Below are 13,960 nucleotides of genomic sequence, written 5' to 3'. Positions count from 1 at the left end.
GACAAGAAATACTCTTATCAAAGGGTGGGGCCACGTGCCGTAGTCCTGTACGATAAGGTTTTGTTTTGTTTTCTTTGCCTACCGTTATCCACCCATTTAGTGAAAATTACGTTAAGTGAAATTCTAGGCGTTAAAAAAATTAGGTTTTTTAGAAAATCAGGATGCTCCCCCAAGAACAAAATGGATGAGCAGCCAAATCTGTCTTCTTGCGCATGATAGTACCAAATTCTACAAAAAAAAATATTCAAATGACATCACAAGTGAGTCGCCACGATAGCCGTTAAGCGGTTAAGAGGATAAACCCCGCAAAGCTAAGATGTATTGTTGGTTTAGTGGGTTCGATTCCCGATGTATGCTTTGGATTTTATTTAATGGTTAATATTGTAAAGTATTTAATGGTAAAGTATGTTAGGCGGTTATAGGCTAGACCCGCAAAGCTAAGATGTATTGTTGGTTTAGTGGGTTCGATTCCCCGGTCTTAGGCCTTGGATTTTATTTAATGTTTAATATGAGAACTTTAAAGTAAAGAATGTTAGGCGGTTATAGGATAGACCCGCAATGCTAAGATGTATTGTTGGTTAGTGGATTCGATTTCCCTGGTCTAGGCCTTGGATTTTATTTAATGTTTAATATGAGAAATTTATAGTAAAGTATGTTTGGCGGATATAGTCTAGACCCGCAATGCTAAGATGTATTGTTGGTTAGTGGATTCGATTTCCCTGGTCTAGGCCTTGGATTTTATTTAATGTTTAATATGAGAACTTTAAAGTAAAGAATGTTAGGCGGTTATAGGCTAGACCCGCAATGCTAAGATGTATTGTTGGTTTAGTGGGTTCGATTCCCCGGTCTTAGGCCTTGGATTTTATTTAATGTTTAATATGAGAACTTTAAAGTAAAGAATGTTAGGCGGTTATAGGCTAGACCCGCAAAGCTAAGATATATTGTTGGTTTAGTGGGTTCGATTCCCCGGTCTTAGGCCTTGGATTTTATTTAATGTTTAATATGAGAAATTTATAGTAAAGTATGTTTGGTGGATATAGTCTAGACCCGCAAAGCTAAGATGTATTGTTGGTTTAGTGGGTTCGATTCCCCCGATCTTAAGCCTTAGATTTTATTTGATAGTTAATATGAGAAATTTTTATAGTAAAGTATGTTTGTAAAGCCCGCCTGAAAATATAAGCAATTACTTTACTTTTTTTACATCACATGTATTAAGGAAACTCTATTAAATTATTTAGAAAACACTTTTCGATAAAATAAATTCAATTTCCAGTGAAAAATACACTTCAAAAACGATCACAATATTCCCAATTATTAGAAGTAAGAGAATTGGGGAGAAAGAAAATTACGTTAATCAGCGCTATTAGCTAAACAGTAGAATGTTTATAATTAGCTGGAAAAAAAATTGTAATAACTGGGAGCTATTCCAGCAGATGAAATGACTCATTTGCAAGTTACAAGTTAGTAGACCAGGTTGGGAATTTGATAACCAAACTAAAAAAAAGAAACCTGCTTGACTATATCTGGTCTGATTGTTGTGGAGCAAAACAGATGTTTATAATCCTCCTTAGGTCACTATAATGTTGAAACTTAGCATTTCTTTCTCCTTAGGAATTACGCAGACTCGACAATAACGTCCACGATCTGAGGCTCGCAAAAAAAAAAAAATAATAAGCGAAGGAATTATTTTTTAAATAGAACCCCCCTTAAGTTGTTTTGTCTCCTAGTTGTTCTATTTCTTAGTAATTGTTTGTTTATATTATATATTATTTTATCATCTTCTATTTTTGTTCTATTCTTTTTATTTGTCTACTTTCTCTTTTAGTCCTCGATTTTGCGTTTTTCTTTTGGACATATCTCATGTTGGGAGGGTCCACTGAAAGGTTAGAGCGGAAAGTTGTTGAGAATCAGCTGAGGAAGAAGGAAAACCAGAGAAAAAAGAAACAATGCGCGCGCTTTTTTTTTGGGGGGGGGGGAACCCAGTTATTATCTTCAGTTATTGCCTTCTTTATAAATATGATTTTGTCCTTTTTTTTGCAGGATCTCGAATGATCAGCAAAATTTTGCAGGAGAGTAACAACAATCTGCCAAAAAGTTTCTAATTAATCAGCAAAGTGAAGTGTAAGACGGAAAAACTTATATTGAAGTTGAATTCTCTTCACCAAACTGAAGCAACCTCTGGTGATAGATGAAAGCCTGAATTCCGGATAGAGTGTATACAAAAACATGTGTGCCATTACGAACAAAATCAGTATTTTTCGTTTGTTTCTTTATTGTGTGATTGGTCACTAGAATTTTGAAAACTAGAATCACAATAAGGAGATTTCAGCCTCAAAACTTTTCCAGCTCTCTATACTACATCCTGTAGAAGCTGCATTTCGCCTAAATTTTCTTCCAACTATGCTTTCCCAGGAGATAAAGAAGAAGTTTGGTCGAATGGGTTTTTGCGAAGATAAACGATATCTACTCTTAGTTTAACTGATAACTACTGATCAGGGTAACTATTGCAGAGTTACGAGTTAATGAGAGCTATTTGGTGAGGAATTTGATGGAAGGCTACAGAGTAGAAAAGAAAGAGCATGGTCCAAATCGAATGGAGTCATCTTAGAAGTAGAACACAGGAACAGTACAAGAGAGTATCAGTTTAAACGTTCGAAATCATTAGTGGAAAAGGATTGATCTCTTTTTTGAACAGGAAGTAGATGGCAGGTTTAGGGAAGGTAGACGAATAATACTGGTTAAGGAATCGCAAATGTGATTGACAATCATCGGGACAATGAAGAGTATGAAGGAGTACGTACTGAAGACAACGGAAGTCAAACTGCTGGTACGTTCGGTTAATACCGTGAATATGATCGGTGAAGGCACTCCATTAACGTGAATATTACTATACTGCTCTCCTCACGAGAGGCCATCTTCTCTTCAATCTCCTCGAAGGATTGCCTGGTAATTTGGAAGAAGGTAGGGGTTCGATTAGAGGATCAGGATGAGCTGCGGTAGAGGAATGAAATTTTAAGAAACGAGTTTTACCAAGGTCTTATAACGAAAGGGATTTTGAGATCATCATTACCAAGACGGAGTGCTGATGGCCATCGAGATCTAAGGTATAGATAAAGACGGGTTATTGGCTGACGGAAGTACAGATAAGAATTCTGCAACTTAGAGAGAAACCCAACTCCGTAGGAGATCGCTAAGGAAATCCTTTTGGGCCAAAAAATCTGCATATTGCTAGTAAGTAAAGATGTTGCTTCTCGAGGAGGGGAAAAAAACCAAGGCCTGTGTGAGCTTTACTCAAGAGAGCGCTCTCCAGAATTAAGAGTCTGATTAAACGGACAGGGTCTGGAGGGCGAGCTCTAGAGTGAGGGGAGCCACAATAGATCCAAAGGGAGGTCGCAACAGCGTAGGCCCTATTAGAATCTTAATCTTAGTAAGAAGTCCAAGTTCAAGTATTTCTATTTCTATTCCAATAAAAAAATAATCTATAATTTCAAGACAGGACCTTTAAATCAAATCAATGGCTCATAACAAAGAAATCTGTTCACCTGTTTTTAGCTTATTAGTAGGCAATTAGTGAAATAAGAAATTGGCAATAACCTAGACCAATTAGAATGCTTGTAGATTACTTTAACATATAATTAAAGAAAAAAAGAAAGAACAAGCTGCAATTAATTATTTATTTCTACTCTAATAACATTTAAGATAATCTTTAAGCTATGGTTGCACTTAAACTTTAATAAAGATGCAACCAAATTATGTAACTGTTTTTAATATCTAATCACAAATCTTAAGAGATTAATAAAACATGTGTCTGCTGTTCCATACTGTATCACTAAATTTTTAAATATTTTGCTCATTCTAATAATTAATTTAATACTGTTAATGAAATAGATACTTTTTTGCAATTCAAAACGGATGAAATTAAAGTTTTGTTAGTGTGTCAGTTTTTGAATTAATTTAACGAAACATTTATTAATAAGAGAAAGGAGATGCAAAAATTAAATTATATTTAAATACATTTTGAAAATAAATAAATAAATAAAATCAGAAATTTTCCCGACATATTTAAGAAAAAAAACGACGGAGAATTATATTAGGGAATCGAATTTGGCCCATGAAGGAATTGCGAACAATTCGTGCTTCGTAAACTGTTCAGCCTTACAAAATTGTGGATTTTCTCCTCATACTTGTAGAACTTGTGTGGTCTACCTGGACTTTGGAGGGGCTTTTATTACTCATCAGGGATTTCTGATCAGCCCCCCCGCACACGAGCTTTCAAAGAAAAATTGAAGAGCTTGGTGCACAAAAAGGAGTTATCTACAGTTTTTTTTTTTTTTTTTTTTTTAATTTTTAGTAGAGACAAAAAAACTAAATATGCTTTAAGATGTATTCCTTATTTTTTGTGTCTGCTGTAAGGATTAGGTTAATATATTGTGATGGGGTCATTTGGGGCTCCAATTTGAACTTTCTAGCACATTTTTTTAAAGTTTGCTATAAACAAAAGTTATTTTGCAGCTAAAACTCTTCTTTTTTTTTTTTGCACCAAAATCACTAATTTTCAGTAAAACTTGAATAAATATTAAGTACTTTATAATCAACAGATTTCTTGTTTTTGAGCTTTTAAGTGGCTTTTTGTGTCTTGTCGAAGCGAATGTTAGATATATTATTATGCCTGTCAAAAAGAAAAATAATAATATCTACCAAGGGAAGGGATTAGCTATGAGGTTAGCATACTGGACTCCCACGCGGAGGTCCCGGGTTCGAATCCAGCAGCTGACCCTTAGATTTTCTCTTCCTAGGAGCTTCTTACAGCTCACTGTCCGGTGATGGACAGTGTTGTCTGTAACGAGAGAACACTGTCCGGAGGCTGGCAGTGCACTGAAAAAAGCTCCGGGCGCCAATAACCTTAGATGTTGACGCGCCTTAAATCATAAAAAAAAAAAATAATAATAATAATAATCTACCTAATATAAACATTAAATAAAGCTAATAAAAATTTTTGTTTGATTGATGGCGTCATCTTTTCTGTTTGGAGCAAAAGAAAGTTATCTGCAAGTAGAAAACTCTCATTTTTGCTCCAAATCTAACCTCTAGGTTAGAGAATAAGTAATAAGCAAGACTCGTTTATGCACCAAAAGATGTAGAATTGAACATACAATAGGGGGCACCACTAAACACATTTTCTGAAAAAAATGTAGATAACTCCTTTTTGCACCAAGCTCTTCAATTTCAAAGAACTTGAAAGTCTGTAGCTTTAGATTTGTTTAAGATACAGGAGAGAATAAAATGCGGTAAAAGAAATTAAAAACAAAAAAAATTGAAAGTAATAAAATAGAAGAGAGTTCATTGGGTCACCTTACGGCAGACGATCAGCTCTCTAAATGTAACTTGTTCTCTGCCACCCCCTGCCCCCTTATCACAGCCCAGTAAACTTTATACGTACTCGACTTTTATGTGATTACACTGACTAAACGTTGGAAATCAGTGGACTGTGTAAAAGCACCCAGGTAACTAAACTACGTGCATTAAATATGGCATAGTAAACAAGGAATAGAAAAGGTAATATCAGTGAAAAGTATAGGATGGGGTGTCACGAGTGGCTGATTTTATAAAAAAAAAAGAGAACCTCTGTGATAAGCTCAATTTGTCTCTTTCTCTATATGTGAACGCACTCACAGACCGACATCCTCACCAAACTTTTTAGAAACATAAATTCACCCACACCTTTCTGGGCCCTTTGACTTGTCTACGATAATAATAAACAAAACCCAACTATTTTGTGGGGCACTCCCTTTAAAAATAAAAAAAAAAGTCCTCTGTCTCCCTCTTTATCCGGAAATTAACTCAAATATAAATGGAAGGAAATCAGTAATTGTGGAACAATGAAGAAACGTTGTCCCCCCTGAACAGGGGAGAGATTGCGGGGTCATCAGAGTCGCTTCCCTATGACGAGCTCACATAGTCTAATTGTTTCATAGATACTTTACTATTTATTGTATACAAAACATATTATACAGGCATACAGACAAAGATCTACTTTAATTACTTTCTATTGAACTATAATTAACTTCTTCCTACTTTTTTTTTTTCAACCAATGAGAACACTCAATTTAAACAAGTGAGTTCCGATAAATAAACAATAAGAATATAAAGTTCACTATAAGCTCCTAAAGCTCACTTTGTTATATTTTTAAGGGTCCATTCGTATCTTAGATCTTCTGTATGAATCTCTTTTCAAAACGATATGCGTCTATCTTTGACAATTTTTGTAAAAAATATAATGAAATAAAAATTAATGAAACCTAGTTCTTGTTTAAGGGTCCCGTAGTTGAAGTTGTGTTAAAACTGTCCGGCAGGACAGTTGTATAAGGGTTGATCGTCAAAAACTACACGAAAAAGTGTAACGTTTAAAAAACACCCAACTTTGACAATTTTTTTCTCTTTTTCTACAAAAGATAAAATTCCCAAATTTTCTTTATAATATAGGGCAAACCCTCCTTTATAACTGTAATTTTTTTTTTTTGTAACAACCCAGTTCTAATAGATTTTGAGAAAAATACATAGCTGAAAATGGACCAAAAACCGGCATTTTCAGAAAAATGTTCTTGTTGTTACCTTTTTGTAAACAACGTAGCGCTTAAACGCGCGAGTCGATTTTCATGAATGAGGTATCATTCGATTCAGTATTTCATGTAGATGTACTTTTTTTGGGGGTCTCGACGCTGTACATCGAATGGGAGAGGAGTTAGGCTTCTATAAGTAGGGCCACACGCAAGGCCGGATTTAGATGAAAAGAGGCCCTAAGGCTATTCCACTTATGAGGAGGCCCTTTCACCTCCCATTTTTTGAGTTTGTTAATTACATGACAGATAATAAAAATACATCACTAAAACAGTGCTTTAGTGTTCTCTGTTTTTAGAATAGTGTAATTTTAATTTTGCTAACAATTTGAATGTAGGCTCCTCTTGGATCTTGAGGCCCTAGGCTGAAGCCTAGTTAGCCTACAGGAAAATCCGGCCCTGGCCACACGATGAACATGCTTTGATTTTAAAACGTACCTTGGATTTTATTCTGACCAGTTTCGTCTGACTTTCATCCCAAAGTAAGCTTTATATGGATTCGGGTGAGGGATTTCGTTGCGTGATACTTGAAAAGCAAAAACGTTATGCATCCACGATTATTGTTTAGATCACATTTTGAGAAGAAATGGTTAAGGATACCCATCAGGACAAACTTTTTTTCCTTTTTTACCATTTCAATTCACATTCAAATTAAATTGTATTTTGGTGAAGGGTGCAGGCTATAACATGAATCTCCCCCTACCACTAGCAATGACGTATTATTACGTCACACAGAGCCAAAGCTTTGCACATGTTCCTCACTTCAATTATCACCACCATGAATTACAAAATAATAATGAACAAAGTTCAGCCAACAATGCAGTCACTATTGATCTAAATGATTAAATAGGAGAAAAAGAGAATTAAACTCATTCACCCTTTCTAGGTATTGTCCTACCCCTATCTTTTGCATATAGTTTTTTTGAACCCTTAGTACTTTTTATAACAATTCATATGAATACTAGCAACATTTTACGCTCCATTTATTATGGTCTCCAGTAATGCATGTAGTAGTCAATTTCAAGTAAATTAGGGAAAAAAGAGGGAATAGTTTATGCAAGCCACTGAATACGTCCTACTCTGGGAGGAGGGCTACCAAAAAATGCTTCTGTTGCATGCCCACCATAAATCTAGGGGTCAAAAAAGTTCCCATAAAGTTGGTAAAATCTTTCGAGACTTTTTTAATGAACTCACAACAACCAAAAATTGGTAGTAGGGGAAAGGAGATTTTCTCGCCAAATATTTAAAACATTTATGATTGGTATTCTCCAGAATGTTGTGGTAGACCTGTTGTATAATTGGCACGAGTTTCCGCTTCGTTTTCCATTGTTTTGTAAAGTCTAGAATTGGAGGAATGTTTTAATTTTGTAAGGTGGAAGTAAAATAATTTTTTGTTGCAGCTTTGGGAAGTGTATTGTGAAGATTGTAGTGGGGACAAGGTGTGAAGTATTGTTAGTCAGGCGCCACGGTCGAGCGGTTAGAGGCGAGACTTGCAAAGCTAAGATGTATTGTTGGTTTAGTGGATTCGATTCCCGGTCTAGGTTTTTGGATTTTATTTAATGGTTAATATGAAAACTTTATAGTAGTGTGTTAGGCGGTAAGAGACTAGACCTGCGAAGCTAATATGCATTGTAATACTAGATTCGATTCCCGGTCTCAGGCCTTGCATTTTATTTAATGGTTAATATGAGAAATTTACAGTAAAGTATGTTAGGCGGCAAGAGACTAGACCCGCAAAGCTAAGATGTATTGTTGGTTAGTGGCTTCGATTCCCGGTCTTAGGCCTTGGGTTTTATTTAATGGTTAATAAAAGAAATTTACAGTAAAGTATGTTTGCTAGTCGCCTCCGTCTACGACTCCTAATTGGTAGTTGGAGGTTAAGCCCCACCGGGAAAATAGGTGATTACTTTACTTAACTTATTGTTAGTCCATATTACCATTTGGAATTCGTATTTTTGAAATCTAGTATTTACAAAAAGTCTAAAAGCTTGCAAAAAGTGTTGGATATTATATTTCTCTTTTATGGAAGTAGAGGGGGCCCCATTTCTACATCACCAGTTAAAATGTGCCGCCCTACCGACCTCTGCAAGTTTGTGACTATTTTGTTGGTTTATTCGCAGAGAAGGAGAAAGTGATCCGAACCTACTACATTAAGAAGCACAACAAACCGAATATTTTGTTCCTAATTTTCCTAAACCCATCACCACTTCGGGTACAACATCACGAACTAAGTCATTCTTGATTTTTTTAACTAGATTTCAGAGGTTCAGTATTGTAGTAGTGAGAGAAATAACCGATAGAAGGCAGATTCAGAGTAAAGTAATATCATCTCTTTCTATTTTATATTGTGTTCAAAGCTACCCCGACCAGTGGGGGCAGATATTAACATTTGACACAAAACTGTTAAATTAAAAAGAATATATAGTTATGTATGTAAAGTACCAACTGTTTATTGATATAGATCTCTGTTCAGATACTTAAAAGTTGTAGAAATCAAAAATAAAAAGGTTAAATAATACAGATTCTGTGCACTCTGTAACAGAAAATGTAAATTCTGTACAAAATGTACCCCCCTCTATACCCTACACTTTTTGTAAAAATAATTAAATAAAAATTAATTAATTAATTGTTTAAGGGTTCCGAAGCGGAAGTTGCGTCTTACAAGAAGGGCGTACGATGCACATGCAACTAAATGTACAGAACCCTTGAACGAGTACTAGGTACACATTGATGTTATTACATTATTAAAAAAAAAAATATGTTTTACGGTTCATTAACATCTTTAGTTTTTAATTTAATTAATTTTTAATGATACACATGTAACCTACCTTATAGCGCGAGACGGGAACATAAATTTCTGCCCCAAACTTAGTAATCTACCTCTGACGATGAATGAATAACTGAAACAGGTTGAGAGTACAATAAAAATGCGTGCCAAGACCGATAAAATTAAAGATATTATCCAGCACTACAGGACCTATAATCACTTTTTCAATAATAATTTCTTTAATAACTTAAAAGAAAAGAACTATTAAAGATAATAAATTACGTAAAAATAAAGCTCCGAATAAATTTTAATGGCCTGATTTTAATGGTTATTGGATAGAACTAACTATAAATCTGGCATATAATGGAGAATAATTTTTATTAAGGGTTCTATGGGGGATAGCCTAAGTTCTATGAGCTTAATCAGCCTGTACAGATGTAATACAGCGATAATGATCTGAAGAGGAAACGATAATGTTAATAGTCATTTTTTGGGGGGCCAATTATAGGAGAGTTTTTATTTCCGTTATAATTTCAACAAGATGGAAAACGATTATACCAAAAAATAAAAAAAAATAAAAAATAAATAAATAACTTAAAAAAAAAACTAGACCCAACTTTGATGAAAACTTATCTTAGAAACATACTTAATTCGGTCTGGTTCTTTGTTCGTTTACCATTGAGTACTGTTAGCGTCAGTGGCGGAAGCACAACGTTCATTGGAAGCGGAGAGCGCATCTACACAGAATAGCGAGCAAGATATACCCCTATCCAGCATCTCTTTGGTTAGCATCCTTTTTGTCCTTTTTCCAAAATTTGAAGCACCCTTTCTCCCACAAATATTCTCCAGGATTCTCCTCCAAAGAAAAATTAATAATTTAAAGGAAAATAATTCAAGTAAATTGTGAAAGATATGGTTTTCAATTAAGAGTTATTTTCCAGGACGAAACGAAATAGTATTAAAACGGAAATACCCAGTTTTAAGCTTCAGCATCTTTTCCGCCTTTTAAAATTCTTTGTACCGAAACACGATACATATTCATATATGTACGCACAAATAGGCAAAGATTCAGAGTAATCGCTGCAAATCTGTTCGACTCTTTATAGCTGTTCTTATTTGTAAAAGACTCGCAGGCCGCGTCTTCTTCTAGAATCACTTTTTACCATTCCTTTCCGGTTACTAATCTTCTTAATTTTCAGGCTCTTCAATCAGAGTCTTATAGTTCTAGCCCCACAAACAAGATCATTCTACTATTTCTTTGATATCCTAGAATCTTTTTTACATTCCAAGTAAGAATATATAGATTTCGCGACCTTAATCTATTCAATTAAGGATTCAAAATTGGCGAGGAATCGGTCCAAATAAAAAACAACAACTCGTCTTTTTTTGCCAACGTTTCGACAAATATATTATCTTCTTCTTCAGGGCCTGGATATATTACTGGATATTGTTTTTTATTTTTGTATTTGTAATATCCAAATTGGCAAAAAAAAGACGAGTTGTTGTTTTTTACTTGGACCGATTCCTCGCCAATTTTGAATCCTTAATTCCAAGTACTCTAAACAATCCTTTTCCTTTTTATACCATCTCACTCCAGGATCAGTTGTTTTCTCTTCCTCTATAACCGGAAACAGGAAACATTATTCTCAGAAAACCGATCCAAGATAAAAAAAAACAAAAAGAAACAGATTTTTCTAAAACTATAACATCTTCTACAACTCTCTGAAATGATGCTGTTGGTAATTCTTTATTGGTGGACCACAAAATGACAACATCAACAGCAAAGCTCAATCAATTGATGAACATTTTCTTTGATGTCTTATATTATTAAGTAAAAAAAAAAAGAAGATGTGGGGGCTTACCAGTTCCCTATAGTATATCATCCATCCCATGTAGTATTTCATTCGTGATCCAAACCTGGCTCGAATCAAGGGCTCATATAACTTACAGGAGACTGGATGAGACATTTGAGTCATCAGGAAGCGCTCCGGAATTCTGTAAAAATAAGTAATATAAGTAAAAGTAAAGTAAAGTAGTAAAGTAATCGCCTATTTTTTCAGGCGGGGCTTAACGTCTAACTACCAATTAGGTGTCGCAGACGGAGGCGACTAGCAAACGTACTTTACCTCATTTAACCATTAAATAAAATCCAAAGCCTAAGACCGGGGAATCGAACCCAGTACCACAATGCATATTAGCTTTGCAGGTCTCGCCTCTTAAACCGCTCGGCTACCGTGGCGCCTAATATAAGTAAAGTAAGTTCCTATTTTTTTTTTTTTTTCAGGCGGGGATTTAACGTCCAACTACCAATTAGATGTCGCGGAGACAAGGGTGGTACAAACACATTGCTTTCTATTAACATTTTTTTTTTAACAAAACAAAAACTACTCTCAGAATTCGGACTGAGAATCTTCCACTTAGAAAGCCATGCTTCATAACTACTACACCAATATCCGCCACTCTGGAAGCCTAAGATTGTGGTAAGACGTAGATAAACTAGTACTAAATGAAAACAAAAGAAAAAAAAATTAAAATAATTCTTTAAAAATGAAAGATAATATTAAAATATAAAATATCATGAAATAGCGAATTAAAATTTGATATAACCGTCTTTATAAGAAATCTTGCCGGCAGGGAAATTAAGAAATGCGAAAGACGAGCCTAGAATGGGGGAAATGAAGTAAGTAGTAGAAGGCCGAGTTTCAACTGATATTGGAACAAGAAAAAGGAAAAGAAAATGAGGAAGAATTGAAATTTATTGAATTTCTTTTATTAAAAGAAGGTCGGCCCGGGTTTGGTTCCAGAATAACAAGACAAAATAGAACAAAAAATAAAAAAGTAGAAGAAATCTGCCTGAAGGCTTTTATGATAATACTGAGAGAGAGAGAGATAGAGCGTGCGGGGGAAGAGAGGGCGCACATCTGAACAGAAATTGATTAGAAATAAACAAATAATTTAAAAGGGTGGAGACCGAAGAAATAAAGAAAAAATAATAAATAAATAAATAAATAAATAAACCAGTATCCCGTATGTTTAGACAAAGGAAATATAAGAAATTGGTTTCTAAGATTTAAGGGCATGTTTTACATTTAAACGATCCACTTTATTTTAAGAAAAAAACATTCAAGCGTCTAAATTATGGATATAATTTTCAAACGTTTTTGGGTTAAATTGATTAAATAAAAATTAATTTTCTTTTATGTTTTTTGAATTTAAATTTATAAATGCTCCATTTAAATGCTGTGTAATTAACAAACAAAAAAATTGGTTAATTAATTTTTCATTTGTTAAAAAAAAATAATTTATTAAAGTCGTTTTAAATTTAAAAGTTTAAAGTTATTTTTAAGTTCACCATTTAAATGCTGTGTAATTAACAAAAAAATTGGTTAATTAATTTTTATATTTTCAATTATTTCATTTGTTAAATAAAATAATTTATTAAAGTCGTTTTAAATTTAAAAGTTTAAAGTTTTTTGTAAGTTCACCATTTAAATGCTGTGTAATTAACAAAAAAATTGGTTAATTAATTTTTATATTTTCAATTATTTCATTTGTTAAATAAAATAATTTATTAAAGTCGTTTTAAATTTAAAAGTTTAAAGTTATTTTTAAGTTCACCATTTAAATGCTGTGTAATTAACAAAAAAATTGGTTAATTAATTTTTATATTTTCAATTATTTCATTTGTTAAATAAAATAATTTATTATAGACGTTTTAAAGTTTAAAATTATTTTTAAGTTCACCGTTTAAATGCTGTGTCTTCTTCTTCTTCTTCTTCTTTCCTGGCTCTATAACCCAGTGATGTGGCCTCCTCAATATGCTTCCGCCAGTCGTCTCGTATCTCTAGCGGCCGCCATCCAGTTACACAGTCCGAGGATATTCCTCGCGCCCTGGGCAACTCCATCAAATGCTGTGTAATTAACCCCAAAAAATTGGTTAATTAATTTTTATATTTTCAATTATTTCATTTGTTAAAAAATATTAATTTATTAAAGTCGTTTCCAATATTAAAGTTTCTTTTGTTTCTGTTTTTTGATCGTTTATTTAGTCACAATCAACGCATTCTGTTGCGTTATAAGCAACAATAACAACAATAAACAACTCTCAGAGTGGAGAGGTTACCCAGCGGTAACACCACTCCAATAAAATTTTACTTTCTATTGACTCCAGTCATCATAAGACTGTCCTAGAAGTGTTGGCCTGGAAATGTTCTGGAAGATAGATGTTTAGGCCAGTGGCTTGTGATAAGATTGAATGTTAAGATGGAATCTATCTGTAACGCGTATTTCAGCCTCTGGTGTTTCACTAAAAGAATGTTGTAAGTCTGTGGGAAGGGTTTGATTGATGACGTAGAAAGGAGCTGTTTATTGTAAAGCGAAGAATTTTGGACTGCAAGGACTGGAGATACTTTGGAGGTTTTGAGCGTTTGGTTCGATCCCATAAGCCCAGACTGGTTTTAATATACTTACATAAATAAGTCTTTTGTTGTCCAGAGTGAGTTTTGATCTGTTGTCGAGTAGTCTTTTCAGTTGTCGGAAGCGTCTGTTGAGTTCTGTTCTCCTTAAGTCGAGTATG

At 34.1% G+C, this 13,960-nt stretch overlaps 1 protein-coding gene across 10 annotated transcripts in view; it reads right to left on the bottom strand.

Annotated features, from left to right (window-relative positions):
• The window catches only part of LOC141450764 (uncharacterized), an 84,760-nt gene that overhangs the window by 22,135 nt on the left and 48,665 nt on the right, over nucleotides 1-13,960 (bottom strand). For 3 of the 10 annotated variants that reach the window (XM_074121537.1, XM_074121536.1, XM_074121531.1), the window contains 3 exons: nucleotides 13,129-13,295; nucleotides 11,247-11,379; nucleotides 10,031-10,240 (listed from right to left, as the gene is read on the bottom strand). In XM_074121537.1, coding sequence (XP_073977638.1) covers nucleotides 10,151-10,240; nucleotides 11,247-11,379; nucleotides 13,129-13,289 — 384 coding nt within the window. In that variant the 5' untranslated portion in view covers nucleotides 13,290-13,295 and the 3' untranslated portion in view covers nucleotides 10,031-10,150. Of the gene's footprint in view, nucleotides 1-9,445; nucleotides 9,518-10,030; nucleotides 10,241-11,246; nucleotides 11,380-13,128; nucleotides 13,296-13,960 lie in introns of all 10 variants that reach the window. The other 7 variants (XM_074121539.1, XM_074121540.1, XM_074121538.1 and 4 more) reach the window with 5 other exon arrangements.

This window comes from Rhodnius prolixus, unplaced genomic scaffold (genome assembly GCF_049639745.1).
Source record: "Rhodnius prolixus isolate KJV_2025 unplaced genomic scaffold, Rpr scaffold_8, whole genome shotgun sequence".
Classification (NCBI taxonomy): Eukaryota; Metazoa; Arthropoda; class Insecta; order Hemiptera; family Reduviidae; genus Rhodnius; species Rhodnius prolixus.
The sequence above is the reverse complement of the archived record's forward strand: the minus strand, read 5'-3'. Positions and strand labels throughout refer to the sequence as shown.